Raw genomic sequence first — 25791 nt, forward strand, 5'->3', positions numbered from 1 at the left:
CTACCAAACTCGTCCTGAAGTCACCACTTTACAGAAGCCCCGTTTCACTATGAAGAAATCTGGACTGGATTCAGCAGCTGTCAGTGAGACGGTTTGGCACTGTCATCAATCATAAGAGAAAGGATTTGAGACGTTTTGTGGGTTGTTCCAAATGCGTGGTATGCAGAACTTCTCATGTTATCCAAGGACTGAAAACTGAGCTAGAAGCATCTGAGGAGCAAAGATTAGTTTATATGTTGCTCTATTTGGGGTGGGGGAAGCAATGCTCTGCTGCAGTTAGGAAAAAAAAAAAAAAGACAAAAAACTGTTAAATTTGTGTTTTTTAACTTTTCAGGGTGCTTCTGATCAGCCCTAATGCTGTAGCTTGGTCCGACGAATCACTTTTCGGCTTTCTTCATTTGAATTAACGGGACACTTAGTTGCTTAATATGGAACAGTGTTTGCACAATATGCACAATTGGAAGAAGCCAGGATGTTTTCATGTTTAAACACTGTTATGGTTGCAAAGCCAAATATACCCCAGCATAGAAACAGTATCCACTAGAGGGAGGGAGCTTTTCCATGAAACAATGTATCCTGCACCGATACAAAGGTGGTTCAAGGAGACCAACAATGACTTTGACATGTTGGCAAGGCCTTTAACTTCCCACGTCAATCTACCATGTGTGGGAAGCAACAGAGAAGTTCCTTTAGTGTTGGAGCTGTGTTTCCATCCATAACATACGCATAAAAAGTATCTGGTACTGACTGTTTTTAACAATCTGCAACTGACTAATTTAGTAGCAGAATTCTTCAGATAATGGCTGGCTTGTTAAAAGTGATTTATTGTATCTTTTGGAGAGTTAAAAGAAAGCTCGGTTATCTCTAGAACATTTCCGGTCCTGGAATGAGGAGCTTCAGGACCTGATAGTATTTGTTTGAGGGAAAAGGTCAGTGGGGAGAAAGCACATGACATGTTTATCCAGGAAATGTTTCAACCAAGATGTTTTTGCCTGTCGGAGATGTTGAACCCCTTGCAGCGCGTGCTAACGACTATGATGTCAAGCACTTAAAGCTGCACAATGATTAAAATTCACGGACAAATCCTTTAATACATGTGTGGTAGGGGCGTGCTGTGGTGGCGCAGGGTGTTAGCACGCCCAGATTTTCACAGATTCTGTCTCATATTGTCAGGATGTCGTAGCAAACAAACCCCCTCACATGAACTGGAACATTTGTGTATTAAATTGAACAATAATTTCTCCTCATTGACAAGACATTCTCGCTCAAATTAATACTTTTCAGTTTTACTGTTTGTAGTGATTTAATGAGCTTAGAATAAAGTCAAATGATTTCTAAGCGGGTTCAAAATGACTGACATTTCAGCTAATGGCCTCCAGATGGCAGTGTTGTGCTGTCGTAAACGTTCAGCTGAACTGGTTCCGGAAATAGATCCAGACTGCTACCCCACACTGCTCAATAATCTGTACAGATAATAATCATGCACACTGAATGCGTAACATTGTGTGTTGGGGATTTTCTGTTGCACACCATCCAATTAAAATCCCTGATTGTGGTCACCTCACATTGGTTTCTTGGTCATTTAGCAGGACTTGCAGTGCCAAAACATTCTCATCAGGTTTGTCTTATAGACTTTATTGTAAAAGTGACACATTTGTCAAGTAAAAGCTGAAAAAAAAATCCCCAGAAACTGTGTTGACTATATGCTGCTTGTCCACAGCAGAGTTTCCAACAAGAAAAAAAAGATGTCACCGGAAGCAACATCTGCCTCTTTGAGGGTTTGAGTGTGGTTCAAATATGACTCCAGTCCTGCAAATGTGGATCTCTATCTCTTGCAAGAGTCAGCCTCTGTTCTGTGTCTCTGCCAGCTATCAGCTGGGGGCGCTGTTATTGCCGTGGTGGGAGAGAATTTCTCTGTTAGGTGTGGAGGTAAAACATCCAAGATGCCATTGATCTGTTTATTCTGTTCTCTTAATGTAAAAACTATGAAAACATACATAGAGAACATGAAACTTTTTTTATGTAACTGCTACAGTGAATGCCATTATGTCGACATTTAGGCTACACTCAGAAAGTTAGGAAAAATACAGTCATACCACGTGTTTACAGTCAGTGGCATTTCTGTGAGGGAAAGTTTGCCTCACCGGGCCTCACTGAGGATTTGATTCTGTATTTATACAGAGTAGTTAATACCACTCCAGGTTTTTTGTGACTTTGGAAAGATTTAAGCAGAAGTACTTTAAAGAAAAAAAAAAAAAGAAAAAAAACACACAAGCAGTTTATGCTGTGGCCCAGGTAAGCATCAGCTCAGGCAATTGGTGAAGTTTTAGTGTCACTCTGCTGCACTATAATTTGCATTGTGCAAAGCTGCTGTCTCAGACTTGCAAGAGAATTAGGTGTTTGCTGCAGTTAAGTGTAGACTTATGAAGGGCGTGTTTCTTTAAACCGGCTCTACCGGTTAACCTCCTCTCTCTCTCTTTCTCTCTGTCTCTGATGCCATGTGATGCCAACAACGACGATTGGTAATAAAGAAAGCCGACTGTGGAGGACAATGCGCTGAATGAAAAGTGTACTTTTACGGTTTGAATACACTGCTGGGAGGATCAGCGGGCATGAAAATGTATGAAAGGCCATAACTGTTTTATGCTTGGCATCGGCTGAAAAGCCCTGATTGTGGGTTTGCTCCAGTCTCTACCTCTCATTTGTTCCTACTCTTTGCTGCAGCAGGGAGTTTCGCATCGAGGTCCGATGCCATACGGTGCCAGACGCCTTTTAGCAAAGAGGCTAGGCATTCCTCCCAGCATGTGAGTTAATCTAACACTTCTCCAGAGTAGAAGCCCCCTCCCTAACTCCAATCCAAGTGAAAACGGCTTCTTCTTTTTCCAGCTGTTTAATCTCCTTCTTGACCCAGTGACATCAACATTCCTGGGGATGAGCATGCTGTCAGCCTCCTGCTTAACTCTTGCAGACATGATTAGCTTAAGCAAACATTTCACTGATATGACAGGTTAATGCGACCCGGTTATATTCCACGCTGACAAATAGGCTACCAGGCCTGCTAAGGGAATATTTTAAAGAAAGCAATTTTCTTCTGTCTTCCGGTACTTTAAAGTCAATAACAGTCATGTAAGTGACTGACTAATGTAGTAGGTATAAAATGTTTGTTTTTTTAAAGTCAGATACAGAAATATATAAAAGTTCAAACATGAGATTCAGTTAAAGCTCAACTCATGTTTGTGTTTCAGCATTTTGTCCTGCTGTACATTCAAACCTTTGCTAAGCAGAGCAGCAAGCCAGACTGTACTTTGCCTTAAGATATGCATTATGGAGTCTATTTAATCATATTTAGGCTGTTGCAGTGTACAGAAACGTACTGTAGTCACAAAAGAACAAATCCTTGATAGATGTCTATCAATTCCCTTTGTTTCAATTTGGAACCTTTGGAAACAAAGTAGCTCAGTTGTTGCCAGAGATACTATGATTTATCATATTCTGTTAAACCAGCGTTAACTGTGTTGACAGTGAACAAAAGTATAATGTTTGGTCCTGTAGCTCCAACAACAGTGGTGATTTTTAAATGAATGTCTCTCTTAGTGAGCAGAGCACATTCATCTTTCCCTGATAATTCACAATGTTAGATTTAAAAGAATTTAAAGAGGGTAGAAAAAGACCAGGAGAGATTTTGAGTCTCAATAATTTCAACTCATTCTACATTTAAGATCGTCTTCATGAAAAATGGGGGGGGGGGGGCCGTAGAGAAAAAGCTTTTTGGTGTAATTAGCATTCCTGTTGTTTACATTGGAAACATAACTTAGCTATGGGCCTCAGATACTGTTGGTTATGTGTCAAGTACTTGGCATCAAACAAATTCTCTTCCACTCTCATGACTTCATCTTGAGGCCCCAGGCTAGCCTCAAAGAGCAGGAAGCTTCTCGGGGAGAAGATAGATGTTCGAAACATGCTAGTGCTTTTTGTTGCACTGCCTAACGGGGCCATGTCCAACCAGTTTTTTTACTATTCATCAGTCAATTGACATGACGGGTCATTAATCCAATTGAATGAACCACAAACTGAATTAAATCACAATACATGAGAGCTGTGGTATTTGGCTTGTAGGAGGTTAAAGTAAATGTGGCCCCGAGTCAGAGTACAGGAATAGTTAGCTACGCAAAGGCATGAGGTCATTTAAGTGCACTATTAAAGAAATGTTGATTTGTGACACTTAGGGAAGAAAACATTTGATTAAATTATTGTTATTTTAAACTATAATACATTATTACAGTTTGCATTACATTTGATTTTCTTCAGTTACAACCTGAAACACAAAATTAAATAACTTGCATAATTTTAACACGTTTTTTGACACCAAGGCCGGTCGGTGCTCACAGAGATAAATGTCAGATATACAGTTGGAAGTGAATGCATTAGTATATGTGCCACTTCCTGTGTGTTTTTAATAAATTCATCATCGAACAGAGCTGTTTTCCATTAGCTTGCGTAACCTGAACTCTACCGTGAGAAAAGCTTGTTGATTGATGCTCAGAAATACCTTTGGAGGTATGAGGCGTCCTGGTATGAGGAGAGATGTAATCACATCGTGACAGCCTGCATGTCAGCTGAGTTTTTAATTACTCCAAGTTTTCGTTTTGTTTGCCACATCTTTTATTTTACCGCCGCACCGTGTCCTTAACTGATTTTAGACTTAGGTATTCACAATCTGTCCATTTTGTCCCTGGCACAGGCTGGGTGAAGTTAGCTAAATGCTTGCAGTTGCTTTTTTTTTCTTATGTCACACCCCAACTTAATCCAAAGAAAACCAATAAAACAAACAAAAAATGAAATAAAATAATTTGCATGCTACCAGTGACTATTTTCCAAAATACAATAATACGGGTAACTACAGCCTGGGATCTAATTACAAATGAACCAAAAATATTGCCTGCCTATTGAACTGCACTCTGAAACAAGCATCATCTGGCTCCGTTTAAAGAGCCTTCAAACCTTCCTCTACTACTCACGCAGCAACTAGTGAATGTTCAAGTTATGTCCCTGCAGCACTTAGTACGACTTTAAAAGGGCGATAAAAGCAATAGAAATTGCTCCAAGTGGTTGTGTAGATCATTTTAGTGGCTTTTCAGAGATAAACCTTTGCATTCCTCTCATCTGTATCTTCAAGATTTTCTTTTTAAGGCAACAATCTGAGCAATATAGCATCAAATGACAGCACAGATAAAAAACAAAGTTGCAGCTCATAACTATTCAGTGTAGTCATAACAACATTGTTGCCAAGTGTGAAACTGAGGTTTGGCTTCCCCTGGTGAAACTGAATGTCCTCAAAGGCAGCAGAAACTATGTCGTTTTGCATACCCGGCATATCTACCAGCAGATGTCAAAATAGTTACTCATTATAATAGTCAATTGCAATGTTTATGCCTCTCGAACTTTTTCTCATTTTATCGCAATGCAAGCACAGACTTTAAATGTGTTTTGATTGGGACAGACCAACACAAAGCAGTGCATAGTGGTTAAGTGGGAGGAAAATCTAAGTTGTCAAAGGTGTGTTTGAGAAAATTCATGAACACACAGAATGTTGGAGACCAAAGAACACAACAGACAGGACGAGGAGAAAGATGTGGAACCGTCCAATCCATCATCTGAAAATGCAGAGCCTGGCACGAGTGCAGCCAGACCAAAACATGACTGTCCACCTAAACAGGCGGGAGATGAGAAAATGAATAAGAGAAGTCAAGAGGCTAATCTGGTTAATCTGGAGGATTTGCAGAAATCCACAGTTTATGTGTATGCAAAAATATTTTGACTGAACAACTACACTGAACAAAAATATAAACGTTCCCTGTCAAATCTTGTTGCCATGTGGAATTAACAACTGTGAATGGACATTTGCTGATATTTTATTGTACAAAAGTAATATTTCTCTTGATTTGTGTATAATTTTTAATCCAACTTGCTGTCATTGAAATTCACTCAGTGAGTAGTTTTTCTACTCAGTGCATGTCCAGAGGGTGATCAGACAAATGACTGACAGCTGGACAATCCTTGGACTGGGGAGAACAAAAGGCCACCCCAAAATATTATACCCAGGGTTGCTCTAGGTGGTGGCATCATGATGTGGTCAGGCATCACATATGGGCATAGAAGACCGTTCCACTTCATTGAAGGGAAGCTTAAAGCACCAAGATATCGGGACGAGATTCTCACCTCAATTGTTGTGGCGTTTGTGCGCCAACATGACATCACCTTTCAACATGACAATGCTAAACTCATGTTGTCCACATCTGCATGGAATTCCTTCAAACAGAGGACATTGACGTTCTGGACTGGTATGGACTGGTATTCGCCACACATATCCCCAATAGAGTATCTTTGGGATGTTCTGGATAGGCATGACCAGGACCGTGTTCCAGTTCCGGGCAATGTGGGTCAGCGCTATGTGGCACTCCAGGAGGAATGGAATAACCTTCCACTGGCCACCATAGACAATCTGATCAACTCCATGCGTTGCGTTGCTCTGAGAGATGCTGCTGGCGGACACACAAGATATCGAAAAAACTAATTCCTCAACCCGATCCCTGTCATGTTCAAAGTCCCGTCAATCCGCTTTGATGGCCATATGACGATGTTATCAATGCTGACATGGAGATCAGTAATCACTGAAAATATGTTTTGAGTTTCTCTATATATTGCAAAACTCAAATGTTCATAAAACTCTCATATTTGACATGGGGCATTTATATTTTTGTTTAGTGTATTATTTATGCCTTCCTTAGAATTTGCAAGTTTACATGAATATGTGATCAGAATCAGATGGAGAGGAGATGTGGGGAAAACTTAGACCTGCACAAAATACGACAAAAGAGTTGGGGGGGGGGGGGGGGTTTCACGGAGAGTAGCATCATGAAGTTGGATATAAAAATGAATTTATTTCAAGAATTTGAATAATCTTTCTTTGCTCCTCACTGTGGAATGATCAACATTAAAGCCTGAGATGTACAGAAACTGTTGGCTGAAGATATTATGGGTTACTGCTAAATACTTTATCATTTCACTTCTATCGTGTCTGAATGTCTGTTTCTATGGCTACCTGTTAAGCACTTTGAAGTACCACGTAAATGAATTATGTTGGACAAACAAACTTGCCAAGCCTCTCCCAGCCTTAGTAATCATTACTTTATTACATATTTAGAGATAATGTGTTGAGAAGAAATGGGAAGGAATGCAAGATGAGTAAAGCTTGACCCACCCACCTTGTACTGGTTTGCTAAAGCTCTGCCTCGTCATCGTGCCACACAGTAACCCGCCCTGACTTGTCAAATGACTGAGTCAATCTCTGGTCAGTGTAAATAACCAAATCCTTAAGATGATAATATTCGTCAGCACACGACACCGGGTGGAACCAGGCAAATGAAATGTTCCCCATTACAAACTAAAAGGATAGACGTTTTCAAACGTTTACCAGCTCCGATAGATCACTGAGGATGGAGAAGCGGATGTACTCTGCATTGCGCCACCACTCAGTGTCTGTGGATTAGACCACACCTGCACTCCTGTAAACACCTGGCACTCAAAGCTGCCTTTGTTCCTGACATGTTGGGTGTTTCCATTTCCTACTTTCCCTTTGTGACACATAAAAACTTGCAATACAAGCAGCATTATTGTATTATCTGGTGGGAAAATGACAATTACATTTTCTTTCTTTTATTCTTTTGCTAAAACCCATTTGAGTATTTGATTCCCATTACTGTTCTAATGTCTCTGAACTCCACTCACAGCTTCCTTAAGCATGCTTTGACTAAATCAGATCATTTGAAGTTAGCTGATTTCACAAATTATGCTAAATTGATTGCAACAAAAAGATGAACATTTATTCATTTATTTGTACCTAAATAATCACCTAAAAGAAGGAAAAGCTTTGCATAAACCACAGATAGAAAAGGTGGGGCCAAGCATTATTAGCATAAAAAGAAATAAAGAGCAGAAGAAGAAAGGCATGTAATGAGATATAGAAATACAGTGTAGGAAATGTTTTATTGAGACAATATTTTAACTACTAACCATGTTCTTTTTTCAGTACTTTTCCATTTTTCTGTTCAAAAGACCTTACAGGCATTTGAGTCTACAGTGAAATTTGGATTTCTCTGAGTGGACCATTGTGGTTCACGGTGACCCAAAAATAAGATGAAAATAAGATGAAAGCCACTCACAACAGCAGGCATGGGTCAGAATATTCCAAATGTTAAATTAAATAACTCTGTCTTCAGGGCAGGAGCGTCAAAGAATCTGTCCGTCGGATGAATTTTGGTCCCTGGCCGGCAGACGTGTTTGCGGCTTCCTGTTGAGGATTGTGGTGTGTAAAGTTCTTGAAATATTTTGAAGCATTCAATGCCAACGATTCAACAGTGGAAAAAGATTTCATACTTGTCAATAATGTGGCCCAGATGTTGAAGAGGTTTGGTTCTAGCACTGTTGCCCACACATAACAATGGAAGTACAAATTATTTCTCTTTCTATATGTATTCTTAGTAGAAACAATCCCATCCCACTTCATGGTTAACCAGTGTTGTCTAGTAACTCAATGCAAAGAGCAGCTCAGATTTTTGAGTGTTTTTGAATAAATATCTGGATGACATTAATGAATGATTCACTAAGGGGCCACAGGAGCAAAATGTGTATATTTCCCCTGAGGTGGGTTCTGAGTGACCGCTGGGTGACTCTGTGTGTAAGCAGTAGTCGCATTGTGAACAGGTTTTACCGTCTTTTATGAACCAATACTGGTAATGCAGGCTATGTCTGTTCTTACTTTAATCCTGACTCTGCCTTTGACTTTGTTTTATATAAAAACATTGTAACTGTAAACTCCAGCCTCAACTTTTAATGGAAACAAATGAAACTGAGTTCATTTTGCGCTCAGAGTGTCAAGAGGAGTTGTTACGATGTTACATTTTGCCTTTCCGTTTATGTGATTAAAGATTTTGTCATTTAATATGATTAAATGGAGACTGGGTTTTATTTAGAATGAATGTTACGGAGTTTTACCCTCTTTTGACCACAAGTACGCTCAGGTAGCCCCCATTTCTTTTATTTATTTGTTTTTGCAGTTAAGAAATTATTTAAGACGTGTGGGAAATTAATGCTTCTGACCCTTTTTCAAAGCCAACTTCAACTTTCAATATTTCTGTTCAACTAAGGGTATTTCTATTGTATTCTGTCTTTAAGCGATGCATTTTAATTGTTTGTTTTGAGAAGTAAATGAACTCATGTCATATTCTATCTTCTGCCAACTTGATGGTAAACAGAGGGTTTAAAATGATGGCAGATTCAGAAATGGACCAAAAGGAAGGATTTCCAGATGTGTTTTGCTTTCTGACAATGAAAGCCTGAGAATTTATCAATGAGAGCGACTGCTTTGGGAATTCAGCCTTTATAAAACACAGTTTTTGTGAGCAACTAAATGCTACTTTGCATTTAGTGTGAAAGAGGTGCTCATGTGCTCCATACATGACTACATGAAGCACCTCTGAGAGAGTTAAAAACTGCAGCGAGTTCTTCTGCTATTGTCTATTATTACTCCATCAGTTGAGAATTTTGAACCCCTCAAAGGATTTTTCTGTAATTTCAGGCCAGGCTTGCATCAGCTTCAGACAAGGCTGTCCACCCAGAATGGCTCTCTGTTGTTTTGGCATCAATCTAAGTTAATAAAAGTGGCCCGAATCCTGCATAGATAACACCTATTTCCACAACGACTCTCTTGTTTAGTTAGTCTCTGTTTGCATTGTTTCATCCTGCGGGTTTCTGACCTCAGCTGTGTGTGTGTGTGTGTGTGTGTTCTTGTTTCTAGGTGACAGGAGTTACAAAAACTCAATGTTACGGTGTTGAGAAGCTGCCGGGGCAAAGATTAGTCAACCATTTGGGTGTGTCTTTCTTTAAAAAAAAACAACACTCGGGGCAAACTGTGTGGTCATTTTTTATTTTATTTTAGCCTTTTACAGTGACTTGCAAAAGTTCTCAACTCCTTCAGTATTTCCAGAGGTTAACACATTACAACTACAAATGTAATCTAATTTTAAGGGATTTTACAGACTGGTTTATAAAGTTTTTGCCCCCTACAAATGTATCAGATCATCTGAGGAAACATTCAGAACAAACTTAAAAAGCAGTTTACAAAAAAAGTTTCCCAAATCAACCTAACCCACGTAAAAAACTAACTACCCCCAAGCTTGTTACCCCTTTTCGACCAAGACTGCCATTAAGATTTTGATAACTGGTTATCAATCTGCATCACTGTGGAGAAATTTTGACTTACTCTTCTTTGTAGGATTGTAAAGTGGCTGTGTTAGAGCCTTTATTCTGTCCAGCAGGGTTGATGGGTCCATTAAGTCCTCTGGACCCTGAAGCAACAAAGCTGGACCAGAACATCACACCACTACCATGTTTGACTACCTTGGTGTTTCTTTTTCTGAAATGCTGCATTAGTTTTACTCAACAGGTTATGAGACACACATTGTAAAAATCTCCACTTTCATCAATCCACAAAATATTGCTCCAAAAGTATGAAACGGGATCAGCAAGATGTTTTTGTTTTTTCTGCAAATATGACACAAGGTTTTGTTCTGTTTTTGTTTATAGTGGCTTTCGCCTTGGAGCTCTTCCATGAAGGCCAGATTTTTCCTTTAGTTAAAACATGAACTCTGACCTCAGTTAAAGCATGTGAGGCCAGCAGTGCCCCAGATCTGGTTCTGGGTTCTTTTGTGACCCTCTGGATGAGTCATGGATGCATTCTTGGACTGAGATTCATCACTTTTCCATATTTTTGTCCTTTGTGGATAATGGATCTAACTGTGGTTCGCTGGTGTCCCAAATCTTAATAAATGGCCTAATAGACCTTTTTCATAGAGAGAGACATCAATGTCTTTGTTTCTTATCTGCTCTTTGGATCGATGCACTCTTTGGACTGCTTCTTGAGATCTTTTACAATGCTTCATGTTATCAGAAAGGCTTTAATTAAAACCTTAATAAGGATAAATAAATTCTACAGTTCACGTTTGCATGTTGCTGGTAAGGTTTTCCTCAGCTTTTCAATAAGAACAATTAATGACATTTAAATGATAATTTATCTTGGCCGTATTACTTCCACACATGGGTTGAGTTGTTGCGGATAGTTTTTTCTAATTTAAAAAAATAAAACAGTGGCTTTACAAGACATTATGACCTACTTTGTGTGCGTCTATCACATAAAAATCCAAGTCAACACTTTGAAATATCTTGTTCTAATTTTATTAAATATGATATAGTTTGGAGAGAGTGAATATTTGTAAAGCCATGTAACTTTTTTTTTTTTACAAAACTTTGAAGCAGCTGAGTGGCCTTTCCTCCAGATCCTAATACTTTCCAGACTCCAACTCTTGACTATTGTTCACCCTTTTCCTGACAGCAGCCTGATTACGTAAGACAGATTTCCTCAAAAAAAAAAAAAAAAACTCCACATCCCACCTCCCAAGAAAGTGCAGCTGTTGCCATGGTGAAGGCATAAACACAAAACTATGTAATGGAAAAACAATGTCAAAGTGAAGTCAAAGAAAATAGACAAACTCTTATCTCAACCGGCAGATTTTATTTGGCAAACAAGTCTTACATGAGCACACACACACACACACACACACACATACACAGTACTGTACATTGAGTCTTCTTCTTCTTCACCAAGGTTTTCTTTTTGGGAATCTTTCGTACAGTTTTTTCATCTCATTGCAACAGCTTTTACTAAATGGATAGTGTGTGTGTGTGTGTGTGTGAGTGTGAGAACAGCTTGTCCTGCCAGTCGGGCCATCTAACCCACAGTTTTAGTTGTGGACACTGAGCCTCCTGCGACAAACAAACAGAAGAATTATTACAGAATTTGTTGGAGGCTATGGTGAAAGTGTTTGTGCAGGTCTGTGTCTCTTACCTGTGCCAACTGGTCTGAAATGACAACAAGAAGAGAGAGAAGTTTAAGAAAACATCCACTGAGGATACATTACATGCTTCTTTTTCCGTTGTAAAAAGATTTTTACAAAAAAAGTCAATGCACCTTGGTTTACTTGGACTCTTCCGAATCCAGCAGGCTCCTGTAGGTGGCGATCTCCTGCTCCAGCCTGGTCTTGATGTCCAGCAGCATCTTGTAGTCCTGGCCCTGCTGTTCGCTGCTAGCGCGCACGTTGGAGAGCTCTGCCTCCAGCATGTTGATGGTGTTCTGGAAGCCGCAGAGCATGGCGCTGTAGCGGGCGTCTGTTTCTGCTAACGTATTTTCCAGAGCCCCTTTCTGTCACAGAACAGAAGAAAGAAAAAGGAAAAAAACCAGAAAGGTATTCATTATTGTTTCTTCTTGCAATGAAGTCTCGGGGTATTACAGTCTTTTCATTGTGTATTCTGGCTGTTTTGCGTTATCTTCTGCTGCAGCCACACCCTGGATGCAGCAGGTTCCTACACAAAGGCATGGCTGTTTGCTTTGCAGCTCCTCTGTCTTTATGAGAGGATAAAGAGCAGCTGGGTTTAAATGGGATTCTGCATGTATTTATGCGTTTGCAGCAGGGAGGTTTGATTCAGGGAGTGGCGAGTGACTAACACCATCTGGGAACAGATAACCCGCAGGATTACAATTTATTCAGCATTCCTTCAGCTTTCCTCAAACTTTCTTTTTTTTTTAAGAACTTTCAAAATTTGAACAGATGTCTGTGAAATGTCTTCCTGCGAAGAAACTCCTCCCTTCCCCACTGCTAACTTCATTCCTCCAGGAAAGCCTCCGCTCTAGCTTATCCTCCCTTCATTACCTCCTGTCTCTTCCCTCATTTTGCCCTGACCAGGCTTTGACCTGGGAATTTTTGCTTAGATAAGGCAGTGGTTTGGGAGCTTTGGGGGCTGTTTTTTGCTCACCATGCTGAGTTGGGACTGTAGCTCGATCTCCAGACCCTGGAGTGTGCGCCGCAAGTCATTGATCTCTGTCTTGAACGTCTGGATGGATTCTGTGCTTACGGCCACCTCCTTGTTCAGGGCTGTCGACTGGATAAAAAATACACACACACATTCTTAAGTCTCTATGATTGTGAAGTTTAAATACAGACTGCAGAGAAAACGAGCCTCCAAACATTTACATGAACTTGTTTGTTTGTGGGAACTTCTCCTCACCTTCTCATTAAACCAGGCCTCCTGGTCCCGACGGTGTTTATCTGTGATGGTTTCATACTGGGCGCGGATCTCCTCCATGACTTTGTTCAGGTCTTGCTGAGGTGCGGCGTCCACCTCTACGTTGATTGTGCCGGTGAGCTGAGAGCGCATTGCTGCCAGTTCCTGAAAGAGTTAGGGATTAGATCTGTTCTGCTGCCCCGTGTAGGGCTGTAGAAGAGATTGTTCGGTGTCAGCCACCTCTGCATGGTTCTTCTTCAGGTAGGCGAGCTCATCCTGCAGGCCTTCGATCTGCATCTCCAGGTCGGCCTTGGTCAAGGTGGTCTGGTCCAGCAGGCGGCGGAGGTTGGCAATGTCAGCCTCGACGGACTGGCGCATCATCAACTCGTGTTCGAATCTAACCAGGTCGTAGAAATCCAGATCATCAACATGGAGCAATTGGTACCAGTTGGACCTCATTTGAAAGCTTTGTCTTACTTGGTTTTGAAGTCATCTGCTGCCAGTTTGGAGTTGTCGATCTGAAGCAGGATGTTGGCATTGTCAATGGTGGCAGCGTTGATCTGGAGAGAAAGCAACAGATGAAGACTTAGGATTCCTTGAGCTGTTCATTAAAGGTCACGTGCCTTAGATTGGTTTTGATTTTGATCTACAGATGAAACTGCAGAGTTAAAAAGATATTTCATCAACTCTGACTTCTTATGTACTGCATGAACTTTTGAAGACCCAGAAAATGTAAAACGTGTTCAAGACTCGTAAAACTTCTGCAGGACATCAGGTTCCACATCCTATCAAAGCTCCACCTCATAATCATTAACAACCATGCAAATATTTGACTTGCAAAGGCCGCAACACTTCATACCTTGTCTTTCAGATCGTTGATGATGGCCCAGTAGTTGCTGTAGTCCCTCTCTGCTGCTGGGCCCTTCTTCTCGTAGTACTCTCTGATCTGCTTCTCCAGCTTGGCGTTGGCCGCCTCCAGGGAGCGCACCTTCTCCAGGTAGTTGGCCAGACGGTCGTTCAGGTTCTGCATGGTGGCCTTCTCGTTCAGGTGGACGGAGCTTTGGTCCAGTCCTGCGGACAGATCAAAACCCCCGCCCATGCCGCCGAACCCAGAGGAGACCATCCGGGCGGAGGAGGAGGAGATGCGGGGGCCACTCCTGAAGCTGAGGCCGGACACGCTGTGGGCCTTGTGGGGGGCAGCGCTGGACGTGTATCTGCGGGTCTGTTGGGTGATGGCCGAGGGGCCGCTGCTATAGCTCTGCTGGTAATACATGATGGCTGACTATCTGCTGGTCAAGAGACGACGCGAGGAGAGAGGACCGTTAGGCAGCTGTGGACTGAGAGGCTCTGTGGAGTTTGATAGTGGGAGGCAGGCTGTTGATATAGTGCAGCCTGGAGGCGGGACTGGACTGCAGCAGGGAGGTGGGAAGGGAGGAAGGAGGGAGGTTTCCTCACTGCTTTATCCCTGGGCTTGGCAGAACCACCATTTGTTTTCTTTTAAAGGCCAGTCTTTGGTTTCTTTCCACTCCTGTGAGGAAACCGTTGTGGAATGTGTGAGAGGGTTCTGCTGGTTTGGATCTCAGCTAGGATTTCTGCATGTGCTGCTGTCTCTATGCATGCATGAGGCATTCCTAAATACCTGCAGGCTTCGACTTGATCACGCCAGTCATTTGGCATCTCTGTGCAAATAGAGGAGGAGATTTACTGTCTTAGTGGCCCGCCGTTAGTCAACATTAACGCTAAGCAGAATGTGAAATGTCTCTTTGGCTGTTAGGAAGCCATCATGATGATGATGAACTCCAGAGACAGCTCAGGAAATCTAAAGTTAAACATCGAGTCTCACTGCAGTTTTTCAAGACATAAAGTTTTGATCAATCTCTTGTGTGATTCTATAATTTATGAAAGCGATGCAAACATGCCAGCAATATACTGTAAAGTTTCTGTCACCCAGAGACAAAAGACATGGAAATGGGCGTGGAGCACAGCGTTACAAACCACTGATGTTTGATTAGATGCTTGTTTTATCTTGGTCTGACCACGGTGTGTTTGATCAAAGGAGCAGGCAGTTATTGAGCTTTTGATTGATCGTGGCCTGAATGAAGTTTTTCCAGCCTTGAACCACCAGCCTACATTGTTTTTTTTGTGCTTTCAGTCAAGGCAACCCTTCAGCTCCTCATTGTTCGCTGTATCAAACACAACATCCCCCTCTCAGCCCAGTACATCCTATTTACGCATTTTCATATATTCGCCGTCCATTTTCAATGGTTCTGGCTTGAGTTATGTCAACTGTGTGCAGTTCTGTTTGTGTGTGGGTATGTGAATGCGTGTGAGAGAAAGAAAGAGATAGAGGAAGAGAAAAAGAGAAAGTGAGAGAGAGGCGTATCTTTATCTCCATGTTGGGCTCTGGCCAGTTTCTGTTGCCGAGAAACATCTGGCGTCAGGCAGGGGGTGGGGTGATGCAGGCAAACAGGGGTCAACCCGGGGTCATGAGGAGAACAGACATATTTTTCTCCTGTACAGTCAGCAAAGTTTCATCAATCTTCGTTAACTTGCTTTATCTAGTCCACCTAAAGACCCACTGATAGTTTGGGACAAAGGTTTGTTTCTGGTATGTGTTGACTTACTCCGGCCCAAAAAAGAAACTTTTTAAGACAGAGTTCACTCTTTAAACCAATGACCTACTGCTGCTTTAGAGAGCAGCAGCTTTTGCAAATAGGTTTTAAAACTAAAATCCTGTGATGATGATATTTCCATTTACTCCATATAAATGAGACATCTAGTTCTAAACTGTACACTGCCCTGTACAGGACTCACAACCCTCCAACCTTTTGTCATTTCCCTGGATGAGTCTGTGCTGTGCCCACCTTCTCCTCTCCTCTGACCAGCTTGCTTGTCTCTGCAAAAGAAAGAAATCCCTGCAGTACAATGCTGCCGCCGCCGTGTTTTGTGATGTGGATGGTGCGTTCAGAGTGATTGGCACTGTTAGTTTTTTTGACACGTTCACGCTCAAGTCAAAAATTTAGATTTGTTCACATCTGACAAGCACGCATTCTTCCATCTTTTCTCTGCTTTCTTTGTTACCTTATGGCAAACTGAACACCAAACCTTTTTTTTTATATAAAATATTTTTTTTGTTCTCTTTCTTTTAGAAATGTCAGATTTGTGTAGTGCAAGGCTGATAGTTATCTTGTAAAAAGTGCTTATCTAAGTCAGTTTAGATGGACATTCAAGTCTTGGCATGTTTTCGGTTTTGAACGTTGAACTGAACAGCTTTCTTTTGAAAGCGTGGGATTACTGTTTTCTACTTTTAACCTTTTTCCTGACCTGCTTTCTGAGTTTCCATGATGCCATTTGTTCACCAATTTCCTCTCCCAGGCCTCTGAGGAGTTCACAACTGGATTTAGATTTAATTTACATCACAAACTGGTGGATTCTCATTAGTGAACGTATGCGGTTGTACTGGATTTGATTTAGGAGTATCAAAACAAAGTGGGGTGGATACAAGTGAACAGGGCATGTTTCCAGTCTTATTTTTTTACACCAATTAGAAAACTATCAATTTTCCTTCCACTTAACAAATATGAACCACTTTCTGCTGACTTGTTGCGAAAAGTCCAAGTAAATGACAGCACTGTCTGTGTTTGCAGTGTGACAAATTCTGCAAATCGTTTGGTGGGTGTGAATCCTTTCACCAAGCACTTAAGCCACTTAAGCTTTAAGCAGGTCCACCCAATTTTACAGGTGATGTGACCAACACACCGGACTGCAACACTTTCTTCCAACACTTTACGGGAACAGCTTTATGTGACGCTTATCATCCATTAATAAAACATTTGATTTGCTGATCTATCCATAATGTTATGGTTGTCTGTTGTGTCAGGTTAACCAAACAAAACAAACAGGTCTCTTTATTTGTTGTGCTGCAGGCCTAATATCTGAATAATTTACTATTTGCTGACTGATCAACAGTAAGGACAACTGAAAAGCATAAACTTACTTGCCAATATGATGGAGGACAAACTAGAAATGTGGCTCGCTGTTTCCAGAGCAACATTCTGGAAACAGAATGTTTCTACTAAAAACATTAGTAGAAAAACCGAACAAACCGGCAGCTCTCTGCAGCAGCAACACTCACTAAACTGCATGGCCTGATAACGAGTCGGCAACGAGTCAGAGGAGACTGTTGCAGACAGTTAAGTTCTCACAAGCAGCACCGTCTGAATATGTTAGTCAAATTTTGAGGCTGCATGAAAATGCTTTCTATGCAAAGTGTGGCACATGCTGCAGATCAATGAGCTTTAGGTGACATGAATGGTGCTTTAGTGCAATATACTCCGCATTGCTTAATGCTAAATGAAAAAAACAATTCTAAAATCTATTTTAGGATCTACATTTTAGATGCACACAAAGGTTGTTTAAGTCACGTGAGGCCAATAAAATATCTTTATTAATGGGATGTTTATGTTTCAGGGGCAAACTGAGCCAAAAACTACACTTTAAATTAGAGAAGAAACTAAAAACCAACCATTTAAAAAAAGCAGAAACATCAAGGGATTACATGCATCTTCCTTTGGCCTCTATGAAATTATTGTCTTTTCAATTTCCTCATCTACATCAATGCACTTAGACTCTGCTACTTCTTATGTACACTCCATATGAAGGGGTTTGTCAAAAACGTCATTATTTTGTCTTATAAATGCTGCAAAATTCTGAATATTTCTAACTCAAGCAGTTCCAGAAACATCAGCACTGCTAAAGAAATTTAGAGTTTAAAATTCTCCAGAACAACCAGAACATACTGGACCGGTATCAGCTCCTCTGCATCAGCAACCTGCTACATTTAGGTTTAATGTTAAAATCTTTTTTCTTACACTGAAGGCTTTGGTCTAAGACTAACTAAAATCCCTTTTTTTCTTTCTTTCTTTGCCTGGACATTTCTGTCCAAAGTATGTAAATGTTGTGACGTCCAGATGCTTCACTGAAAGAAAACCTTCAGTTTGATGATGAAACGTGAACGATGAATAGCAACAATGATGTTATTGACATTGTGCTGTGTTTTTATAACTAACTGTTTTATCTGTATGGCTGTCAGGATACTGTTGTAAAAATGACCTTTAATCTGAAGGAGTTTTATCCTGGTTTAATAAAGTTTGAAGAAGAAGAACCCTTCTTCTTCTCAAAGTGTCTTTAAGTTCATCTAGAAACTTATTGCTGCCAATAGTGGTTCTTACGGAAGATTCTGAAACTGATTTTATCTTTTTGTGAAAACTCTGGAAGGATGGCAGGATTTCCAAGACTTATTGAAAGTCAAATCAATATTCAGGTATGTAAACTCCACTATCAACGTGTTCTGTGTTTCTGAAGAGCATTTTTCTTAAGCCACTTCCACTGACACTGGATTTCATGTTTAACTTTATGAAGATTGAGTCTCAACCATTATTTTACTGTTGCTAGGATGATTGTTTCTCTATAAACACTCCCTGAGTATCCAAACAACGCTGCTTTGAATTGAATCCCACTTTGTTTATAAACATTTCACAACCATAATCAGACCTTTGTTTCCGCTCTGATGTCCTTGATCTTTGTGCTGTGGTTCCTTTAACCGCACTCTGCAGCAAACACACAATTTCATTTCTGCAGCATCATCTGATCAATGGGTGCAGATGTTTAGGGTGAAAAAAAAAATCTTGAATTTTTTCACAATTGATCAATTCAGTGGGATTTTATTGGGATTTTATGTAAGAGATCAATCCTAAGAAAGGTCTGAATGTGACGTAAGAGAAAAGGGACAAGTGTTTTTTTTTTTAAAGAAAATTTTATTTCGTGTTTAACAATCTTATGCTGAGGTTTTTTGTGATTGTTCAACCTGCTTTGAACTTTTGGGATTTAATTTATTCTTCTTTGCAAAAAGGATTTAGCTGAATCAGATTGAATTGATTGCACTTATGAACAACCTGGCCACAGATTCTCAATTGTATTTGGGACTGGACTTTGACTGGACCATTGTAGCAGCTCTGGTTGCATGTTGGGTCATTGTCCTTCTTTCTGTTTGGCTGATTCTTTGATTAATGCTATAATAACATAAGAAGTGAAAACGATATACTCTCAGGCTGCTGCGTTCTTTTGTGTTGTGTAAATCGAATTGAAAACGGCATCATTTCAGGAAGATACACACGTCTCAGCATATCTTATTATTCCAAACCATTCCTTTCACTGTTTTAGTTTCCTTTGTTTAGGCCACTCTCTTTAAACAAAGTGAAATATTGTTGTTTGTGGTTTGGGGAGTTGAAACCTTTCATAATTTACAAACCAAAATGTTCAGCTTGAGACTCTCTGGACGCCCTTGACTAGACTAGAGAGAGAGAGAGAGAGAGAGAGAGAAAGAGAGAGAGAAAAAAATTTGTTTTATTTGTGTAGCTCCTAATCACCGTTGAAACGTATAATCTCTGCTGGCCTGTCAGAACTCACATTATGAGAAGCAGGACTCCTCTGGATCCCCGTGAAGAACAAAAGACCTCCTGCTAGTGGCTCAGAGGTAAACAGAAACACACAAATGAAGGGAGGTGCAGTTGTGTCGACTGGGTGTTGTTGAGGCAGAGGAGACTTTTTCTGGCTTCCTCAGAGTCTGCAGACAATGTTCTCTGTATCATACCAAAGCTGTAACTGAGTCACTGTGAGAACCGGCGTTGACACAGGTGCTGAGAAGCTGGCAGGTAGAGACACAGTCCTCATTTGTAATGACCTGACAACGACTGATCTTAATGAAGTGGAGAAGCTCATGTCTTCTTGGGCCAGTCAGAGTAGCTGGGCGTTTTCACCTGAAGCAACCTCATGAGTCACTGCTGAGTAAAATCTCAGCCACAGAAGACACCGACACCGACTCTCCACTATCACTGCAAACATTTTTCAGAGATTTGGACTCTTTCCTCGTCTGTCTCAGCAGAAATGTCTGTGGATTATTATAAATGGCTCTGACGTTAAATAAACAGTGGTGACAGTTTAATAAATCACATTAAGCTTTTGCTCCATCCTGAATAAAACCTTATTCAGGATGTTGAATAAAATGTTGTCATGTTTCAACATTTCCCCTCTGAGATTAATGTCCTGCTCTACAGATGCAATCGATGAGACGTATTTTAAAAAAAAGTTATTTAGTCTGAAAAGATGGAGAAAGTAAAACCAGGACCAATTTTCATAGTGTAAGTTTTATCATGTGAATGACATAATGGTTTAAATTAGCCTTAATGGCAGTTCACGGTGCTGTAATCATCATTATGTGGAGAAAGAAAAACTTTCTTCATACACGAACAGTTGAAAAGGAAGTAAATTGTGATTAATGACTGAGTGCAGGAGGGTGGCACTATGAAGCAGACTTCTGATTGAATCGTGGAGATTACTGAAGACAACGAGAGTTAACTCTTCCTTTCACGCTGTAAGGTGTGTAGGGAACGTTCCTGTTAACTTGTAAGACTCAGAGTCGAGCCGTGAGGTCGTTGCGATACACGATGGAAGATCCGTTGTCCTATTTCTCCTGTTCAGGACTCTAAAACGTTTCCAGTAAGAAGAGCCATTTATGCCTTTTGTGCTAAATGAAGTTTAGAGTAAACTAAAATTTTACGTAAACTTTTGAGAAAAGACAACTTACATTTCTGATAGCTCAGGAACTGCTACTTTATTTCTATTTGGAGATTTTAATTAATAATAATAAAAACAGAAAACCTTTGTAAAAAAGAAGATGGATGCATGTTTTTAAGAATGTTGATATTGTGGGGAAAAAAATATTTGTAGTTTCCAGCTTAAAAAAAAATAAAAAATTAACATCTAAAGAAAAAAAAAGTTACTGGCTCTTTTAGCATCATTGTGAAAATTCAATCCAGTTATTCAATGTACAGAAAACAATCTGTACATTGTTACAGATTCAGCTTGGACATACGTTGAATTACTTATGTTTAAAAGAATTATTTCACTTTAATTCAAAGTTACCAATAACCATTGTAGAAGGTCCAAAGAGCCACTAGTGGCTCCAGAGCCACATGTTGCTGATCCCTACACCAGTTAACCTCCTTAAACCAAAATAATCTACTCTTAGTTGGTCCATTTTGTAATTACCTGGTCAAACTCCCTTCAGCCTTCAGAGCTACCTAAAATTATTGTGGCACAGATTCAACACTGTTCTGGTGACTGTGGAGACCAGTAGCTGCCAGTGGGGACCAGTGAACTCATCACTGTCATGTTCAGGATACCAGTTGAAGACGAATTCAGCTTTGTGGCCTGGTTCTTTGTCCTGCAGGAAGTAGACATAGGAAAACGGCCATACTGCAGACATATGAGGGATGTGGAGGTCCCTGACCCCGACCTCCACATCCCTGAACAACATCTAAAGTTCTGCAGGCCTCACTTCCCACGGCATCAGCCACGTTTCTGGTTTCAGTGGTTAGCTGTACACTGAAACAGGATGTGAGAGGGATTTTTATTAATAAAATAAATAAGGGTGAAAATCCCCTCAGGTCAAATCATTAAGGAATACAGATAAAACCAGAACAGTCAACTGACGACATCTCATAGGAAAAAAATAAATACAGGCAATCAGACTAGAGTTAGGTTTTAAAATTTCTTAAAAGAGTAAATTAGAGCATCTAAAGTGGCTTCACTGTGCTTTAATAACAACATTATTCCAGTCTGTACTGGTACAGTGGTCTCCAGGCTACAAAAAATCAATAGTTCCCATGGATACGTCCAAATATTCCTGTATTTGTTTACAGTAATGAGTAGTATTACATGTGTCACTACTTCTGAATGAGTCTCTTCTATTGTCTTTGACTTCCTGACAGTCTGGATTCTTGCACCTGAGCATAAACATTGCCCAAATGCATGTGGTGTTAAACTGCTATCAGTTTCATCTTGCGGTGGGAAGAAAAAAAAAAGTGGACTGTCTTTCACAATCGAGTTGTTGCCTAATTTGTCGTAAGTTGTGTCAGAGCACTTAGCTCTGGCTTTGAGGTCTGTTACGGCTTCTTGCAAACAAAAGCAGCTCATTGTTGGTGGCACGATTCCCATTAGTTTTGTTATTGTAGATAAACTAACATTTACATTTTTTTTGTTCTCTTCTTTGGTTATGGCTACTTGCTATTTTATCCATGTTGAATGAATGTAAAACAGTTACTGCCCTGGTCTCCTGAGCTAGCTCTTTTTCTGCTCTTAGCTTTGATTTCACCAATGAAATCAAATTTCTCATCTCTTATATAAAACGTAACTAATACATTGTCATAAAAGCAAAAGAAAAGAAGCTTAAATGAACATCGACTCAGTGTTGAACTGATTTTCCACAGTCAGAACAACATAAACACATAGTTAGTTTACACAAGGAGCAGCAAACTTTTGTTCATTAGCCATTCTAATAACTAATGGTCTCCTGTTCACCTTTAGAATGGGGAACAGGAAATATTTCAGCTGAAGCCTGGTTTTCACTTCTTTTTGTCTGGTTTTTGTTCGAGCTAGTGTTAGCACTGCAATATAGCTAGCTGCTTCAGGTAGGAAAGCTAATAATTCTCATGACCTGTTGCTTCAAAGTTGTGGGATTGATTGGGTTTATATTTACCATTTGGCAAACATTTAGGGAGATAAACATTGTTGTGTGTGGGTTCAGTACGTTTCAAAACTGGTTTTGCTGAATATGTTGCTTTAACAGTAGCGGTCGTAGCTACCTTAATAAAGTTCCTCTAGCTAATAATTTATATTGCTCATCCAGTGTTTGAAAATACATTTCTGAAGGAGCTGTCTGAATTGGAGATCCATCAAAAGAGTCAAAGAGAGTCAAGGACAACCAACAGACAGGCTAAATGGTGAGTGAAGGTCACCGTGCACAGAGAAAATATCTTAGAAGCTTTACATTCAGATAGGAAGGAACATTTATTGCTTTCATTGGACAGATGAGAAGAGCATGAGTAGCGTGCACAAAATCAGACTAAGGATGAGTCTTTGAGACACTTTGGAAACAACCAGGAGACGCCAGGCTTTGATTGAGGAACTGTGTAATGGAGCAGCCAAACTCCAACAAGTTAAAGTTTCAGCTGCCTTATAGGCGACTGACCTTACACACATTGAAGAATACATGTGTGTACTTGTGTGTGTTGACCAATGTATAGAGTCAGTGACTAACAGCTAAAGAATGCCAAAAACGTGAGACTCGATAGTTTACTAAGAGTAATATTACTTCTTGGGTTTGTTTAGCTTTTTAAGCAAACTGCTTCCAGATTTTATCTTTTTTGTTTAAATCACAACTTGGGTTTAATCTTGTGCCCAACGCTCTAACTACTGAGACATTGCTAGCTTCTCATCTGCTGGTCTTTGTGGATTCCCACCACAAACCACACACCCAACTCATAATAATTTTTAATTGAGCTCAACATGCTTGATGGGGCAAATCAAAACCAACGGCTCAACCTGCAGGTGTTGGATTTTGCACTGGCCTCATGTTGGAAATGTGGGTATTTCTGAGCAGATCTAGTTATTTTGTGAGTCAGGCATTACAAAACCCCAACAGATCTCTGGCTGCCATAAAGATCTTACTTTACACATCTTACCTTAATCGAGGTGTCTTAACAACCAACTCCACCCTACTCAGATCCCCAGTAAACTCAGTGCAGTTTCATGCTAAACTTTACTGTAAAATGTTCTAGTAAAACCTGACAGGCTGTCTTTGCATTTTATTAGTTAACAGGATGTTATCATAATGCAGCTACAGATACATTAGCATTTTGTTTTGCCCTCAACACACCAGGTAAGTAAAGTTAGTTTATTAATATTTTTACATCTTGTATTTCTTCTTTTCGAGTCGTATTTACTGAACAGCTCTTTGTAACTTGTGCTTTGTGCGTTTTTGGAGGATGCTCTTCACCTTCGGTAAGAAGCAGCAAACCAGGCCTGACCTCTGTCACCTGGGGTATTTGACCACACCTGCAGTGTGGAAAGAGACTCTGAGTTTCCTGTCAATCAGTTTCGATGTTTGACTTTTAGCTAAGCACCACATTCATCCTGTGGGGCTATTTGAGCAGATTTATGTTTAATGACCTTCCTTCATGAACCCCTCCGCCCCCAAAAAAAAACACAAAAATCATGCCAACGGATGGACAAACACACCAAAGTAGAAACTCTGACTCACAGATGTGAACCTATTTGTAGCAACACGATCCTTTAGAGCCTCCTGTGAATACACCACACCCCTCCACAGACATTATCACGTCCTGCTCAACTACTCACTCTGCGCTGAGCGGGACCTTCCCAGTGTGCAACATTTCAAACAAATATCCTGCACTGAATTACTGACTCGACACACACACTAAAATGTGCTGCGACCTGGGAGGGGAAGAGGTTATTATGAGCTTGAAGGATAATTTGATCCCTCTTGTGTGCCCTCTGTTCTCCATGCCGAGAACAGTTTCTGCAAAGTTAAACATTCACTCTCAACGAATTACCGCCTTTGCATATTGACTCACTTTATATTCTTCCACGCACTGTAGCACGAGTAAATAAAGCCATGTTGACATGCGTCGGCCCATTCCCAAACTTCAGTTGATCAAGACAGATTGCAAAAGAAATCTTCATGCCTCTGAGGCTTGCTACTTAAAGGTCTCTCTTTTTGGGGTTTTCTGACCATAGCATCCACAGACAGGCTGCCTTCTGTGTTTCAATCTTTTCGTTTCTTCAAGAATCACGTTTGTTGGAGCTCAGCATCTATTGCGCAAGTTTGTGTTAAATGTACAAAGAACCTGTGTGCAAAACTAAAAAAAGGGTGTTTATAGTTTCTGCATTAGAAGTGCACAGATCTCTGCAAACGCAACAGGCTCTCAATCCTACTTACAAATTTCCTGCACTGTCCGGGAGTCCGGGAGGGTTTCTTTTTTAGCTAAAGTGCGCCATCTAGTGATACATTAGCTGATCACGATAATTCACAATGTTGGTTAGTATGTTTGTATTCGAGCTTCTACTTGTCTCCATGGTTACGATCAGGCGTAACCATGGACTTTGGCAAATAAAGAGCAACCGTTTCCAAATTTTCAACGACTATTATGTGTGATAGCATGTTTAAGCCACCAAAAATTAGCAACTAGAAATTTCTTTTGTCCAGACGTTCATCTGGAGGAAACATGTCTCATTTTACAAGCAACATCTCCCATCGCATGGCTGAAGAATGACTTCTCTTTAAGCAAACCATGATATGATGCCCCTTGTGAGAGCTTATGGATGGATATGCAACAAGAAGACTAGTCTAAACTGAACTGGCAGTCGTAGTTTTGTTTCATCGGATGCTGAGAAAAAGGAATGTAAGAAACAGCTTCAAGTTTCGTCAGCGACCATGAAGGAGTTAAGAATTCTTGTTTGAACCACATCTGAGGGTGGTGGTGGTGGTCGTGGTTTGACCTCAGAGAACTACTCACTAAGTGTGTGGTTGATTTTTGACGATGAGTGGATTGTCTTTTCAACAGAGCTGTGATGCTTACTGCAAGTTGAAGCAACTCGCCATCCATCATAACTGAGCTTAAAAGACAACATTTAGAAAATGTGTTAAATCAACTCGATGAACTTTAATTTCTGGGTTGAAACAAAAACTAGTGT

The 25791-nt window shown here is 40.4% G+C and overlaps 1 protein-coding gene and 1 long non-coding RNA gene across 2 annotated transcripts; both read right to left on the minus strand.

Annotated features, from left to right (window-relative positions):
- Window positions 1–11607: 11607 nt before the first annotated feature.
- Window positions 11608–14644, minus strand: LOC122829562 (keratin, type I cytoskeletal 13-like). The gene is made up of 8 exons (XM_044114223.1): window positions 14036–14644; window positions 13654–13736; window positions 13417–13573; window positions 13180–13341; window positions 12928–13053; window positions 12086–12316; window positions 11963–11976; window positions 11608–11880 (listed from the first exon to the last, which is right to left on the minus strand). The coding sequence occupies exons 1-6, from the start codon at window positions 14447–14449 to the stop codon at window positions 12092–12094; spliced, it is 1167 nt and encodes a 388-aa protein (XP_043970158.1). The 5' UTR covers window positions 14450–14644; the 3' UTR covers window positions 11608–11880; window positions 11963–11976; window positions 12086–12091.
- Window positions 14645–19078: 4434 nt separating this feature from the next.
- Window positions 19079–21451, minus strand: LOC122829578. Its single transcript, XR_006370393.1, has 3 exons — window positions 21286–21451; window positions 19645–20069; window positions 19079–19528 (listed from the first exon to the last, which is right to left on the minus strand). It is a non-coding gene; the product is annotated as an uncharacterized LOC122829578 (long non-coding RNA).
- Between the last annotated feature and the right edge of the window lie 4340 nt (window positions 21452–25791).

The sequence above is a fragment of the Gambusia affinis genome, linkage group LG04 (assembly GCF_019740435.1).
Source record: "Gambusia affinis linkage group LG04, SWU_Gaff_1.0, whole genome shotgun sequence".
Lineage (NCBI taxonomy): Eukaryota > Metazoa > Chordata > Actinopteri > Cyprinodontiformes > Poeciliidae > Gambusia > Gambusia affinis.

What these genes read in the sequence shown, in the direction of transcription:
- LOC122829562 (XM_044114223.1), bottom strand. Translation starts at nt 14,449, where the DNA reads ATGTATTACCAGCAGAGCTATAGCAGCGGCCCCTCGGCCATCACCCAA. An exon ending in TCAACGATCTGAAAGACAAG is followed by an intron (nt 13,737 to 14,035) that starts GTATGAAGTGTT and finishes CTTTCTCTCCAG; the next exon opens with ATCAACGCTGCCACCATTGA. An exon ending in TGAAGAAGAACCATGCAGAG is followed by an intron (nt 13,342 to 13,416) that starts GTGGCTGACACC and finishes TAACTCTTTCAG; the next exon opens with GAACTGGCAGCAATGCGCTC.